The sequence below is a fragment of the Alexandromys fortis genome, unplaced genomic scaffold (assembly GCF_014885135.2).
Source record: "Alexandromys fortis isolate MF-2015 unplaced genomic scaffold, M_Fortis_MF-2015_v1.1 scaffold_50, whole genome shotgun sequence".
NCBI classification, from domain to species: Eukaryota; Metazoa; Chordata; class Mammalia; order Rodentia; family Cricetidae; genus Alexandromys; species Alexandromys fortis.
Genome location: NW_026067932.1, coordinates 3,900,221 through 3,916,576, shown reverse-complemented (window position 1 = coordinate 3,916,576; position 16,356 = coordinate 3,900,221). Strand labels below are relative to the sequence as shown.

Here is a 16,356-nt window from a genome sequence, read left to right as displayed (position 1 = left end):
GGAAAACGATATAATTATATTTTAATTGCAAAAATGTTTAAACATAATTTGCCATTTTAATAAACTTATATAGTATATAATATAACGTATTACTATAACAAAAATAAATATGTAAATAAAATAAAGGGAAAACAATCGCAAGTATTTTTTGCCAGTATTATTTAAGTTTTCAAACATTTGAAATACTGGGATTTCAAATATTTGAAAATTGGGATCTTCTACTTTGACTTTCTTTACTAACTTGCTGGTATTTAGACACAATAAAGTGGTGACATAAATATGAATTTTTTATATTTCAAAGAAATGCATAGCCATTTATATAACTCAAAGGCCAGCATTCCCGAGATTACCAGGAAGTGGCACTGGCTAGGAGATGGCATTAAAGCACCAGCTGGCACAGTGAGCTCTGTTGAGAGCAGGAGACGTTCCCTCCCTCTCAGTTACCACGCAAGCTTTTACAGACTCACACTCTGGCTCTAGCACAGCCGCGGAAGGGGGTTCGCACCTCAGAGGCGGCTCTCGGTGTTTGTGGGTTTATTCTTGTTGCATGTATATGAGCGATTGCAAATTTGATGTGCTGTCCTGCATATACCGTGACTGAGCAAAGCAGCATCTCGGCAGACGGAATGGAGACGCGCTGGCTTTGAGGCATGGTCTCGCTGTGTGTCGCATTGCCCTCCACCTCATGGCCCTCTTGTCTCGGTCTCAGACCTGTGTGATTGTCGACAGCATTGCTGCACCTGACTGAGTCGTGGTTTTAGCCCGTAAATAAATACTTTTAAGTTTTCTCAGTTTTGGCTTGTAAGTATGGCAAATACCAACCCTCCATGTAAATGAAAGCACTTGGTCGGGGTCCTTAACTTTGAAAAGCTTACACCAGATCCTGAGACCCAGCCGCTGCCTCTAAAAAGCTCTTCCCCGTGTACCTGCCACAGTTGTCTGTTTTTAATTAATTTTAATTAATTGCTTGATGACTTAACTAGCAGCTGTTTATCCGTATCCCTTTAGCCAATCTGACTTTAAGGGATTTGAAAATAAAATACAGTTACGTTACAGACACTTCCGTTTTTACAAAGTTTTATATTGAAAGAACATTTTGTAAAGTAGCTTTGAATTTTTGTGTTATATACTCAGAATTTGAATATTTTAGTAAATTTAGTTTTTAAATTCCAATATGGTTTCTACAATTAGCATTTATAAGTATTCATAAGTTATGATTGCTTTACTTTAGGACTGAATACATTTCAGAAATACGAGGTTTTCAAGCTTTCTGTTAGTAATAAGTTAAACTCATTCTTATTGGGTAGTGAATTTGCCCCAGCTGTTCCTGGCATTTGTATTTAGAACTTCATCATTTGTTTGACTGGATCTGCTGTGTGGCTACCCGAGTTTAAATGAGAAGCCACAAGTTAATCTCGAATGCTTAGGCAGATTATGTAAGCACTCTTAGGGCGTCATTTGTATTAATTCCTTCTAATAGTCCCTGCTCCTCCTTCCCCTCTCTCTGCCACGCTGATTTGTTTCTCCTCACCCTCAGTCCGGAAATGAATGTGAGTGACAGAAATTGTGCAGAGCGTATGTCACAGGCCGTGAGCAGTTTTTATCCGAGAACGCTCTGAATTTAATGCTTTAAAGTTTTGCTTTTAACCTCCAGAAAGCAAGCAAGCAAGCATATTTCACAATACAGTCATCATTGTCTCTGGTGCTTGGTGTTTATGTTTTTTCTGGTGGCATAGTAAATACACATATGGCTTCCAGGAGCGAGTGTCATTTAATTTTGAGTATTTCCACTGTGAGTTGATTCTTCCTCTTTGCCCTCAGTGGTGCTGGGGATCAGAGTCAGAGCCCTGAGAGTAGTAGGCAGACACCAGCTCTGAGTGACATCTCCACCTTGTGAGTTCGGTTTGGTCCCTTTGAAAGTTTCATTATTTTCTTATGACCAGTAAAATTCGGATATCTGGTAAAGTCAAACAAAAATATATACACCCATTAATGATAGAAAAGGGCTTGAAACAAATACTCTGCCACAGTTATTTAGGAAGTGATTGCTTATATAATTTCATAAGAAATACTCAAGTTCTGACTCTGACCCATGAGCCTGACAGATTCAGCCTCTCAGTTCAGGCCAAGAGAGTAAAGTGCTGGGGACATTGTAACTACAGTTTTGCTTTAATACTTAAGTTCTAGCAGATTTACAGTCTAGTTGTGCATAGCCCATTCTTAATATCAAGACTTACGAGGTGGCTCACACCTTTAATCCCAGCACTCAGGAGGCAGAGGCAAACAATCTCTGTGAGTTTGAGGCCAGCCTGGTCTACAGAGCGAGTTCCAGAGCTATGTAGTGACACCAGTGTCAGAACAAGGACGGGGAATGAGAAAGCCATCCTGTATCTTGCTAACTCCCAACATGTGTTGAAATATAATTCATTGGACGTGACTTCACCAAACTCGAATGCTAGGGTAATAATTTATAAATTGGTGTCAACATTACACCAATTTAATCAAGTGTTGAATTGCCATTTTATGACATTTTTTCTTATTTAATATTTTAATAAGACACATAAAGTTATGCATAACAACAGTGTTAGCCTAGGCACCCTTGTTACTTGAAATAAAATGTATGATAGAAAAAATAAGGTTATGTTTCCAGGATGTAAACTTATCAACCAACATTTAGAAGCTTAGGGTCATTAACTCTCCTCCAGTGGCAAAGCAAGAAGGTTGTGAGCCTTTCTGTCTTTCCAAGCACACAGTGGATGGAGTTCACACAAGGCAGGCAAGGGATGGGTGGGTGCTGTTTAAAGCAGCTGATGTCACCGAAAAGCTCAAGGCCTCGCTTACTCTAAAGTTACCCACATCACAGAAGATGTTAAAAAAAAAAAAAGACAAAGAACATTGAGTTTTGTTCCAGGGAAACATCTAAATTGGCTCAAGAAAATTGCCAGTGTAATTCAGCTGGTCATAGACCAATGATTTTGAGGTCCTTAACTTTTTTTTTTTAAAGATTTATTTATTTATTATGTATACAGTGTTCTGTCTGCATGTATAGCTGCAGGCCAGAAGAGGGCATCAGATCTCATCTCAGATGGTTGTGAGCCACCATGTGGTTGCTGGGAATTGAACTCAGGACCTCTGGAAGCACAGTCAGTGCTGTTAACCGCTGAGCCATCTCTCCAGCCCGGTCCTTAACTTTTTTAAAAAAACAGGCATAGCAAATAAATATGGAGTTTGGGTTTAAAAAAAATGGTAAATAGCTTATAGCTGTAGCATGGAAACTGTATCTTCGTGTCATTGACCTGTTTTGGATTAATTTCAGTAGGAAATAATTCTGGCATCATTATTCTTCAACAAACAGAAAATATCCTAAGTTTTGGTTAACTCAGACACTGGGCCAGCTTCATCTCTGGTTGTGCAATTATTGTCTTTGTTTAACTACGTTATGGCTTGGCCCAGGACTACATACATTCCATACAATTTGTAAAACGAATTTTTTGAAGTTTCAAGATGCTGTAGAGCAGGCATCACTTTGATTGTACTATGGTGAAGATACGAGCTAAGAAATTCAGCATATTAATGGATCTCAGTCTATTTAATTTCTTGTTTTCTTTTCTCCATAAAGGACTAGCCAGAGCCAAGTCAGTTCCCACCAAGACCTACTCAAATGAAGTTGTCACACTGTGGTATCGGCCACCTGACGTGCTTCTCGGTTCCTCGGAGTACTCAACACAGATTGACATGTGGTAAATATTAGAGATGTCATTCAAAACTTAGAGTTATTAACAGGGCATACTGGTAAATATTTATTTTTAAGGAGGCATTTTAAAGAACTGAGGCTTGGAAATATAACTGCTGAGATTTAAGTATGAAGTCTACCACTGATGACTGTAACTGCTTCTTTCACATTATTAGCCTGTGCCTTCGTTTCCTCAGTATAGGAGGTGGATGCAGTCATAATAGAGGTTTGTAGATGATATTAAGACCAAAAGAGCACTTAGCAGAGTATATGACATAGCAGTTTCAAACAAGTACTTTATATGTAGAATATATCTACTTTAAGTTGGTTTAAAAGTAATGAAAATTTCAAAGATCTTTCTTATACATTATTGTGTATGTGTTATATATGTATGAGCACATGTGCGTGTACAGGTATGCTCACCTGTACATGCATATACATATAGAGGCCAGAGGTCAACATGAGGTCAGTTGGCCAGCGAGACCTGGCTCTCTGTCTCAGCCCTGTCTCATTTTGTCCATGGGTGCTGAGACTTTGGACTCGGGTTCTTATGCTGTGAGCAGACATTGTGGCCACTGTGCCATCTCCCCAACCTTCACCATGTGACAGTGACGTTCCATGCTTGTTGCTAACATAATCATTGCCTAGAGAATAAATTACATTTCCTTGATCTGATACTTGCAGATTTTCATAAATGTCTAAAAACTTCCCTTTTCAACTTAATCCAGCTTATTTCTCAACACAGATGGTCTCGTGTAGCAAAATTGTTCGACTTGCTATTCTTTAAAGTTAGCCTGGCTCTCCTTTCTCTCTGCCCAGTGTTCAGCCCAGTGTGTCCATTTGACATGCCTGTCTCCACCCAATGGGATCCATGATTAGGAATTACAGTTTGTTATCCTTCCTTTCCCAGTGTGCCCTAGCCTCCAGAGGCAGTTCCTTTCCCTGAATCATGGCTGTGTTTACTATCTATTCCTCGTCTTTTTTGTTTTGTTGGATTTTGTTTGTTTGTTTTGAAACAGGATTTCTGTGTAGCCCTGGCCTTCCTAGAACTTGCTCTGTAGACCAGGCTGGTCTCAAACTCAGAAATGTGCCCGCTTCCTGCCTCCTGAGTGCTGAGATAAAAGGCGTGTGCCACCACCACCCAGCTACTTCTTATATCTTGATAAGTTAAATATTTGTTTCTGTTATTGTCTTGAACAATTGCATCTCATTTTGTAGGACATTTTTTTCTCTTAAATTCTGATAAAATATGCCAAAGATAAAGTTTTTGATTTTATCTAGTCTGATCATACAGTTTGAGACACTAAGTTCGTTTACGTTGTTATACAACTGTCTCTACTGTCCATCTTTACAACTTCAGAAACTTCACCTGTTAGATCAACCATTGCCGCGCACNCCCCCCCCCCCCCCCCCCCCCCCCCCCCCCCCCCCCCGTGTCTGCGCTCTGTGCGCCAGAACCCAGTTTGCAAGCTTCGGGCAAGGGGCTGGAGGTTGAGAATACAGACGCAGAGACAGACTGACACACACAGACCTTTTAATACTGATCCCAAAGCCCCAAGAATGCCCCTTTATTGTGTTCAGGCGCAGATTATATAGAGATAGCCACGCCCCAGCCAAACCCACCAGAAACCACTCTCCTGCCATCAGGAACTCCTTAGGGTCTCGTGCTCAGAACAACTGAAGGCACTCAGATCAGAGGAGGACAAGTTGTTTACAAGAAATTCAGGATCTCGGGGTTCACAGCTCCCAACAAACCATCCTACCTTTCTATTCATTCTCTGGTAATCAGTACTCCACTCCTTGTCTCTGAATTTATCTGACCCAAGTACCTCATACAAGTGAAATCTTGCTGTTTGTCCTTTTGTTACTGACTACTCAGCTCATTTCGGCTTCATCGGCACTGTGTGTAGCTTCCTTAAGTCATGTGTATATACACCACATTTTATGAGTTCATCCGAGAATAGGTACTTGAGCTCCTTCCTTTTTCTCCTACTGTAAATGATGCCACTGTGAATGCGGATGTACGTATTGTTTCAGGAGTCGACTTTGGGTTCTTTTGCATAATTACCTAAAGGTGAAAATGCTGGGTCATAGAAATTCTATGTTAAAATGTTTGAGGATCCACCATACTGTTTTCCATAACAATGTGCCATTTTATTTTCTGTGCGGTACTTTGGTTTTGTGTCATTTTCCTGTCTGTGTGCCCTTACGGAATTACTGTGTCTTAACCCTACTTGTGTCGTACAGTACCTAAATGATGCTGTCTAGTCTCTGAGTACTTGTGTCGTACAGTACCTAAATGATGCTGTCTAGTCTCTGAGCCTCTGCCTGCCTTGTCCTCATCCACGGTCACCAGCGGCACTCCTCTGTAGTCGCTACTTCCCGCGTCAGAGTCATGAGTCATTCATGCTCTCTCTGCTACCATTGCTATGTTATCTAGATTTCTGTAGGAGTAGTAAGCATTGTATCACTATTAAATATTTCCTTAGTCTATGAGCATCTTAGACAAGAGACATTTTAAGAGGAAAAATGAATTAGTAGCATGGAAGTCGATGTGGTAAATATAATAAATTATTGTTGGATCTAAAAATACCTTTGCAGAAAGTTTTCTAGTAGCTGGTCTAAATTTCTCCTGAAAGATAATCATGAGAAAAAATATTCTTGTGCTACCTAGTATGTAAATGAGCTGATTTTTTTTCTTTTTATGATACTTTTTAAAGGGGAGTTGGCTGTATTTTCTTTGAAATGGCTTCTGGAAGACCACTGTTTCCAGGGTCAACAGTGGAAGATGAACTGCACTTAATATTTCGACTACTAGGTAAGAAAGAAGTCTTCTTCCCATGATTCACAGCTGCAGTTGGCTAGCTAAATAAGGACTGTGTCAAGCATGTGTGTACACACGTGCATAGCTATTATAACTGCAGTTGGCTTCGCTGTCACAGGGTAGATCTTCCAAGGTTTTATGAAATAGATTTGACCTGCTTATTAAGTACTACATCTAGTGTAAGTTGGTATCGTATAGATAAAAAAGGAGCTTCATCATATTTATGTATTAGGGCAATGGTTCACACACACACACTCACTCATATGCTCACACATATGTATGTGTAATATTTTAATTTATTGGTTTAATCATTTAATAAAAGTATATGGTTCTTCAAGTATTTTCCTTGTTGTGCCTATTTATATGTTTGCACATATATGATTTAAATGCTTATCATGAATTTATTCTTTTAATTCAGGAACTCCATCTCAGGAAACTTGGCCAGGTGTTTCTTCAAATGATGAATTCAAGAACTACAACTTCCCAAAATATAAGCCACAACCTCTAATTAACCATGCGCCCAGGTATTTTTTCCTAAGTGAAAAGGGGACTCATCTCGGGACTCATCAGACTCAGTAGATGAACTTGCACTGTGGGGCCATGGTAGAGAATAGTTTTTCAGCAGTGTGTGATTTGAGTTAATTCCCTCCATTGGCATGATGCTTTCGTAAGTCAGTGGCCAAGAATCACCAAAGTATGTAAATGGGATTGAACTGTAAAGTGAATATAAAGTGTATATATTAGAATTCTAGAGCTCCTGTAGCTAGGACCACAAAGGCCTTGTGAACACTTCTTTTTAGGACTCGTGTTGGCTATGTCATTGGTTTTATAGTCCTTATTACTGAAGTTTTATGAACTTAATACTTTACAGTAGTCATTGCTCAGCAGGTTATTTCCTATAATTTGGTTGGTTTCTTACCTCTGTTTTGAACCCTGCTGATGCATTTTGGGTTCATTGTCTTCAGTATTTTCATCTCTGTGCTAGGGCAGTGATGTTTTGATGTGCCTGCCTTCATTGTCACGCTGAATATTAGTGCCTAGTTTAAAATTTCCTTATCATAGAGTGTACTTTATTTGGGGGTAGAATGTTAACTTTCAAAATTATATAATGCTAATAATTTTTATAGAATATTGAAATTTTGAATGGCAGTCCCAATTATTTATGATTTATTCCCAAAAAATGACAAGGCAAGTCTTTTAGGGGTAAAATAAATTTAGGTCTTTGAAAGCAGTAAGAATAGTTATATTAGGGCACTTAAATTTGACAAATGGAAACATTTGGAGGATAAATCTGCAATGTTTCTCTCAGCTAAGATAAAGGAATAAATGTACTTGTTTTGATTTGTTGTATTTTTTGTTTCTAGGTTAGATTCTGAAGGAATTGAGTTGATAACAAAATTTCTTCAGGTAAGTCACATCTTATTTTATAAATGTTAGATGAATCATTGTGTCGCTTTCCTTATAGGAAAAATAGAATCAATAATAACCCCCTCAGATACTGTCAATGACAGTAAGATGGTTTATGGTGCTTCCTGGAAGGCTTCAGCCAGCTCAGAGCCGTGTTCTTTGAAATCCAGGCTCTTGTGCTCTCTCCTTCCTTACACTTGCTGCCTTGCAGGACGCTGCACATCAACTGTCACTCTCCTTGTCCTCCAGAGCAGGAGGAAGCGAGGATAATGAAGGTGCAGCAGCCACATTAGCTCTCTTACATCTTGAAGGCAAAGTCTCATTGGCCAGAACGTTAATTGTAAAGAAAGAAGAAGGGGGAAAGATGGAATTAACTTAAATCTAGAGCAGTCATGATTCATGGCTTGTCTATTGGAGTTGGAAGCATAAACGTCTCGAACAAATCTGAGTTACATCATTTAGGAGAAAAAAGCTATGAAATTTATCTTCCAATGATGCTGGTATAAAGTTTTGGGCATATTTTGTCCAATACACCGCTGTTCACAAAGAAAAATAATGTTAAAGATTGAGTGTTTTCATTTTTCATCACTTTAGAAAAATACAAGTGTTGGCAGAGGCCACTAGTTCGTTTCCCAACCACCCTAGCTTGAAATAATCATACAGAAACTATATTTTTTTGTAATACTGTTTGGCCAATAGCTTAAGCATATTTTTAGCTAGCTCTTATATCCTAAACTAACCCATCTCCATTAATCCGTGTATAGCCCACATGGCTGTGGCTTATCGGGTAAAGTTCCATCTGTCTGGCTTCTGTCTCTGATGGGACTACGTGGCTACTCATTGACTCCACCTTCTTTCTACCAGCATTCAGTTTAGTTTTCCTCACTTAGCTGTATTCTGCCAAGCCTTTGGCCAGAACAGCTTTATTCATTAACCAATAAAAGTAACACATATACAGAAGAACTTCCCACACCATACAAGGAATCTAATTTTTTATTATGAGTGTATTGGGAGTACTCTAAATTGATGCTAGAAAAATGATCATATTGAATAATCAAAAATTTGTAAAATATTTCTAAATACTAGTTTATCCTTCTCAGCTTTTTACAGTAATTAGAGGAAAGGTTAATGAAGCAGCTTTTTGCTTTCCCACAGTATGAGTCTAAGAAAAGGGTTCCAGCAGAAGAGGCCATGAAGCACGTGTACTTCAGAAGTCTAGGACCCAGAATACATGCTTTACCAGAAAGTAAGAAACTCTCACGTTTGTTCCCTTTTATTTTCATTTGTCTAGAATTGAAGATGGGAATGTTTAGGGATTTAAAAACATGGTTGTTGATTTCTATACCTAAAATTTTAGTCCTGTTTTGTAATCAGATTATTTTTCCAAGGAAGGTATATGTCTTGTTTTTCTTAGTTATGTCTTGTAACATTGAATACACTGTCTCTACTCGTTAAGAAATCGGTAATATTTGAGTGTGAATCATTAATCTTACTTGACTTAAATTAGAATATGTGATAATATCATCCTCAGGCTTAATCTGGTTCAGTTTCTGGAACTGGACAGGTTGTTTAGTGAGGGGTTTGCTGCACAAGCGTGCAGGCCCGAGTTCAGATCCCCAGGCTCCACTCTGGCTGTACTCTCCCTAAGAAAATAGTAAAGTTGTTGTCAAAATCATTAGAGCAGAGAATTTCCCAGGCCTGAGGTCATGCTTGAATTTTGCTCATGCTATCTTAAATTAGTCCAGTGTTTTACTTTAGAATGGAGTGAGTGGGGAAATGGGAGACTGTCTGGGGCACAGCTGGGAAAGCCTTGATCACTTCCCCATTCCCTTTTGCTAAGTAGCACCTGGTAACCGAGGCTCAGCCTGAGAGAAGTTTAGAAAAGGCACAAGACTTTCCACTTAGAATCTGCTTGATTTTTTTTTTTTAAATGAAGAATGATCTCTGGCAGAGGTTAGAAATGAGAGGCAGTATGTATATTTCATAAGTCTTTTGTAAGATGCTGTCTTGCTCTATAGTCCCTGGCAAGCCTGAGCTCATTGTGTAAGCCAGCAGCCCCTGAGTGTATGGTATCCTCAGCAGCCCGCCTTCCAAGTACTGGGGTTACAGATGGCTGCTACTGCGCCGTCCTTTCTTTTAAGGGGCGTATTTCACTGTCATACCAAGTTTCAGTTTGATTCAGTGATTCTTGTCCAAATGGACGCCGTCTTTACTAAAAGCATCTGAAGGTAATTTCAAGGTTGATATCTGCAGGGCATCGTAAGGGGACAAAGACCAGGGGAGCAAGAACCCAGGAATGCATTTTGATTAGGTCTCCCAACCCCAGGAAGTCCTGAAACAGTGTAATTTTCTTTGTAAAGGAACATTGCTTACATAATGTTTTTAAGACAGTCAGACAGGACAGGTATTAAGGGGAATAACTTCATTTGGTTTTCTGTTTAGAACATAGGAGCAAAGGTGAAATCTTCCAGGTGCCAAAACCTTGGCAGTACAGATGTTTTATGTTGAGTCACTGTATGAGTTTCGAATATTTTGTTACAGTTGATACAGTATTGTCATTAATATTGGATTATTTTTGTCTGTTCATTTTAGGCGTATCAATATTCAGTTTGAAAGAGATTCAGTTGCAAAAGGACCCGGGTTTTCGAAATTCTTCCTATCCAGAGACAGGTGTGTTTGTCATAAACCATTTCACGTGTCGATCATGAATTTTTGCGTGGAGCCAAGCTTTGGGTTTCTAAATTGACCCGTAAGATCACTGCTGTAAAAAACCGGTGTACAGTGCATCCCACAAGTCTGTATGTTTAGGATTCCACATACTTACTGTTCTGTGCGCTGGGGGCAGCTCAGTCAATCTTCAGAGAGCAATTGACTCAGTCAAGTCAGGGATCCTGAAGGCTGCAGATGGCACAGAGACCTTTTACAAGTGGCCTGCCTTGATCACTGCACACGCCATCCCTGGGACCCGAGGCAGAAGACACACCTTGTGCTTGCCCAGTCCTCAGGTTCATCACTTGGAAGCATAGCTGCTGTAGACTGACCCCGTCAGCAGGAGGGTCGCATAAGAGCTCATCACCCTTACCATGGAATATTAGCCTTTGCTGGTGGGAACGTTAGCTTCCTAGAGTCACCAAGTACTGTATGTGGGATAAACACTGACCCTTGAACTGCCTCATGAGATGACTTTATATTTTAGGACATGGGAAGAACAGAAGACAGAGCATGCTCTTTTAAGTCTGGTAACATGTTTCAAGCCCAGCCCCAGCCTTTCTTATCAGTCATGGACTCAGAGCGGAAGGCAGTTATTTCTTGTGCTGGACTTGGACTCTCCGTTTGTCTACACTGTCCTCTTCACAGTGGAGTCTTTTTATTTCAGACCTACGGATTGTTTTTATATTGTCGTCACAGTGTGACAATTGTTTTTGTACAGTTGGTTTTAAGGTCTTCTCTGCCAGTAGAGCCAGTAGGTTACAGCTATCAGTGTAACTGTAGCTGCAGATTTGTGCAGGACTGAGAAACACAGTGCATTATTTATTGCGGAATCATTGCTGCTAGATAACTACTGTCTGTTTATTTAACACAACAGCCGAATGCCTGAAGAAGCTGCAGTGGCTTTATTATATGTGAACGCATCTGTTTCTCCTCACAAATTGTTTTACTGATGCATTTTTTTTTGGTTTGTTTGTTTTTAAAACTTAAACTGCAGTGTTTCCTGGAATGTATATTTAGCTTTGCTTAGCAGTTAAAACGTGAGCCATCTTGAACACCCTAAGTTCGTGCTACATGTGATTTTGTATTGGCCAATAGAGTAGCTGAGAGATCGGCAGCACAATGTGTTCAAGAAGCATGCAGTGTGTGAGAGTTGATTCAAGCAAGTGAATATCAGACGTTTTTGAATTCTCACTTTAGACACCTATAAATTAAAAACCAAGTTATTTATTTTTACCTATTCCTCATCTTAGAACTGTCTAGTGCATATTTGTATGCTACTACTCTTGATTAACTCTTTACACTGCACTTGTAGTTAAATTGTGACCATAGAAGCCATTCCAACAGGAAAGGCCTTGCTGCGGTTTGTCTCAAGCACATCTCTTTTATTAGACGATGCTTCATTTTGGGGAGCAGTTTCTTTCATTTGGGGGCTGTGTGTGTTTCAATACCATTCACTTGGGATCAGCTGAGAGCTGTGCTCTGTCTTTAGAATGAGCCATGATAAATTAGAAATGAGAAATAAGAACCCAGAGGACTGCTCTAAAGCATTGTGGGTATTATCTGCTCATCAAAGACACTAACTTGAATTATGCATCTCCTTGAGCATCACAGACACTTTGGTGTTGCTAACAGTGTTTTAGGCATTTGTATTCATTTGTTAGGACTATTGGTTAGTGCATCTTATAACTATAAATCTTAATTGGTATATTTTGAAATGGTCATGTACATTTTTGCCTTATATCATGAAAATAGTTATAACTTAATTTTTGTCCTGCCATTCACTGTAAACATTCAGGGTCCTCTCATTTCTGTTCAGGAAATCCTGTAGTTTATTGTTGTTATTTAACAGTATTAAATGAGTTTTTGTATATTTCATTTTAACTTTATTTGTGAATAGTGATTGTGGCATGTTTGGGGATGTTATTTTCATATTTCATGATACTGAAATTTTAATTTTTTTTTAAAAAAAAAAACGTTCTGGAAGAAACAGATTCATGTATAATGGTGACCGTTGGACCACTACTGCTTCCCACGTTTGTACTCGTCTGCTGGTTCTGTGTTCAACCTGTAGCCTAACTGCTGTTATTTCTAACTGACAGACATATGTATTAATATTGTACTTTGAAGGTTATAAATATTATGTGAAAATTCCTTCATTTTGTTTTGAAATTTATAATAACTAAACCTCTGTGTTATATAAAACGCGACTTTGTGGAGTCACTGTTCCTGGGGAAGAAAGCTGTGCCCACTGGCGTCATTCGCGGCTGCTCGTGCTGTCGCTGTGAAGTAAGGACAGTGACAGCTGCTTCGTGTTTGCAGCCCTTTGATGGGAGTCTCCTGTGTAATCTTGTGAGAGAGCATCGTTACTTAAGAAATAGCAGGTCTGTCTGTCTGGTTTGCACATTGGCTTGTAGTCGGCAAGCTCGATTCTTGCATATAAAAAGTAAAGGGGTACCTGAAGTCTCTCTTAAGATTAATTCTAGGGAGTCTAGGGAATTCGACAAGCAAATAGGCCTGTGTAGGTTGCTGTGTTGACATTTCAGGTCCTGGAAACTTTGCAGTGAGCGGACTTCAAACGCAGAAGGATGGAGCCCGGAACTCTCGGACTGAAGGTAAGAGGTGCTAGATCAGCCTCGCCAAAAACAGGTCTTCACTCAGACATTTTATCAGCCTAGTTTGAAAGAATATTTAATAACAAGTTATAATCAATCTTTCAGACTCATGACAGTTTATGTTGGTTTTTCTCTACTTCTTTTTGGCATTAATTGCATTCATAATACAATAGTTACATTGATTTATTTCCAAAATTGTTTATTTCAGAAATTGAACTCTTTAAAAAAAAAAATAATTTCGTCTGTCCTCCTCCAAGTCTCTCACGACTGTCAACTATCTCTGAGTTTCCCTCTTCTAGATAGTTTCTGCGTGTGCAGCCATGCCATTTGGTTTGGTTTCAGAGTTTCTCTTCACAGCTGGCTAGTGTTCGGTTGTGACTGAGCAAGTGTGAATACTGCCGCAGTGAGCGTCGGTGTGCACGTGTGTGTGAATTCCCATCTCCGTCTCTTTGTGGTGTGTGTACACGAGGAGTAACATGCTGGCCAGACACCATTCTGAATTTTACTCTCTGAGAAGCCACAGCGCTTCCCACAGCACCCGCAGTATCTTAAGTTTCTGGTGATGTGTGAGAATTCTAGCCTTCCTGTACTTGGTATCGTCAGTACACTGGGTTTTCTAAAGCTTTTCGTCTGACGCGACATTTGTGATGGTCTTGTTGTTTTCTTCATTACCTTGACTGGATTTTGTTGTTGTTGTTTTCTTAAGTCGGCACTGCTTTTCTGGGAAGAAACTGTTTGGTGGTGAATTAAAGTTTAAGTATCCTTTAGGGGAATGTTTGGGACCAAAAAGGTCTCAGATTTCAAGAGATTTGCCCCCCCCCCAAGTTTGGAGTATGTGCATAGATTGTTGCAGTTGAGCATCCCTCATTCAAAATTATGAAATTTGAAGTGCTACAGAATCTGCCAGGTTTTTGTGTGTTGTGACTCTAAAAACGTCAGGGGTCAAGGCCTGTAAGATGGCACATTAGGGCTGTTAAGTTGAGATTCTCCAAACATGCTGCTGCTGAATTCAGCTTGCTGGTGTTTTTGTTGAGTCTTTGCCTGAATTCATGATGGGTTTGGCCTTCCTCTTGTCTGCAGGCAGCATCTGCCTCGATTTGGTACTGGGCATTGATGGCATCAGACTGAGTGAAGGAAGTGTTCTCCGCTCCTTAAGACTTTGTCTTAATTCTCCTAATACCATACTGTTTTGTATGTAGTCGGCCATTTTGATTTTCATCTATTTGTCTATCTATCTATCTATCTATCTATGAAAAGGAAGGATATATATGTATATAGTTGGTTTGGTAATTATATTCTCTATACTGGTTATTTTGAGTTTGTGTAGTTTTAACAGATTTGTCCCCAAATATCATCCCCCTTTATTATTTTCGTCAGTGGCTCTAGTCTTTTAATTATTTATTTATTATGTATACAATAATATACATACATGTCTGTATAATATACATGTCTGTGTCTGCAGGCCAGAAGAGGGCACCAAACTTCATTACAGATGGTTGTGAGCCACCATGTGGTTGCTGGGAATTGAACTCATGACCTTTGGAAGATCAGGCAATGCTCTTAACCACTGAGCCATCTCTCCAGCCCCAGTGGCTCTAGTCTTTAAATATTCTAGTCTAGATCTGCTACCCCTGCCTTTGGTTTCCCGAGACAGGGTTTCACTGTGTAGCTTTGGCTGTCCTGGAACTTGCTCTGTAGACCAGGCTGGCCTCAAACTCAACCACCTGCCTCTGCCTCCTGAGTACTAGGATTAAAGGTGTACATCACCACTGCCCAGCCTAATCTAGATTCTTAAATTAATTTTTTCTCTGTTTTACATGTTCATCCATATCAAAGTGATAAGAGGCAATATAAGCTCACTAGCTTGGTAGAATTAAACATTTCAATGCATTACTTTAGACACAAAGAAATACTTGGGTTCCTTCTGGAACTTTTCCTGATGCTAAGTTCACACCCTGGGCTTACAATGGAAAGGAAGCTGTTACATATCATTCCTAGTCAAGATTTCTCACTTCTGACCTAGAAAAACTAGAGACAACATCTGTCCCCCCAAAACAGGAAGAATATAATTGAATTACTAATTATAAAACTATTTTGATGTAGCGGGGGGGGAGGGGGGTGTCGTGGCGCACACCTTTAATCCCAGCACTCGGGAGGCAGAGGCAGGCGGATCTCTGTGAGTTCGAGACCAGCCTGGTCTACAAGAGCTAGTTAGTTCCAGGACATGCTCCAAAACCACAGAGAAACCCTGTCTCGAAAAACAAAAACAAACAAACAAACAAAAACTATTTTGATGTGAAAAGAAGGAAATCTTGACCAGGGATGGTCAGAAGACCTTTTCACTTGAGGCTTTTCCCTAAGAGATATCAGTTTACTGGGAAAACTAATACTTCTTGTAGAGACCAAAAATCTAAAACATTCTGTTGCATACCTAGCCCCTAGGTGTGCAAGTGTACACTTGTGAGAAGGACAGGTGGACAAGACTGGTATAGGAACTATGGTGGCTGTCCCTTCTGTCCTCCCACCTCAGTCCCACTGCAGCGCAGACGGGTGGTGGACATGTGCACCGGGGTCTGAGCTGGGCTGCAGACAGGAGGCAGCTCCTGCAGGGCTCTGAACTCCTAGACCAGCCCTAGGGAAGATCCGCCAAGGCTTCAGCTCAGCCTCCAGCTGTAGTGACAGCTTCTATCACCTTGTCTTGCAGTTTCCCCAGGCTCTTAAATCATGAATGAATGGGATGGTGGTGGTGTGGACTCTGCTGGTTTAGGGATGGGGTTCATGCATCCTTTTTTCCGGAAACATCAGAACTCATTAGAAGGTTGCTTTGGAAGCAGTCCAACTGGTTGGCTCTTAGGGACCCCTAGCCAACCATCCTTTCCTTACTCCTTAGCTACCTGGAAACTCCCCCCTTCCTCCTGAACTTGTGATTCATCTCTGCTAATTATCCCACGTGAGTCTCTTACCATGATTTCTTCTTTGCTCTCTGAGTTCCTCAAATGTTTCTTCTCTCACATATATTGTAAAACTCTTTCTTCTGCTTGGCGTTTTCTTCATCGTCTTCTTCAACT

General features: G+C 40.0%; 1 protein-coding gene across 1 annotated transcript in view; it reads left to right on the top strand.

Moving 5' to 3' along the window:
- The window catches only part of Cdk17 (cyclin dependent kinase 17), a 72,117-nt gene extending 59,290 nt beyond the window's left edge, over nucleotides 1-12,827 (top strand). The window contains exons 11-17 of the mRNA XM_050145760.1: nucleotides 3,620-3,740; nucleotides 6,454-6,551; nucleotides 6,976-7,081; nucleotides 7,922-7,964; nucleotides 9,120-9,210; nucleotides 10,557-10,634; nucleotides 11,161-12,827. Coding sequence (XP_050001717.1) covers nucleotides 3,620-3,740; nucleotides 6,454-6,551; nucleotides 6,976-7,081; nucleotides 7,922-7,964; nucleotides 9,120-9,210; nucleotides 10,557-10,634; nucleotides 11,161-11,198 — 575 coding nt within the window. The 3' untranslated portion in view covers nucleotides 11,199-12,827. The remainder of the gene's footprint in view (nucleotides 1-3,619; nucleotides 3,741-6,453; nucleotides 6,552-6,975; nucleotides 7,082-7,921; nucleotides 7,965-9,119; nucleotides 9,211-10,556; nucleotides 10,635-11,160) is intronic.
- Nucleotides 12,828-16,356: the final 3,529 nt, after the last annotated feature.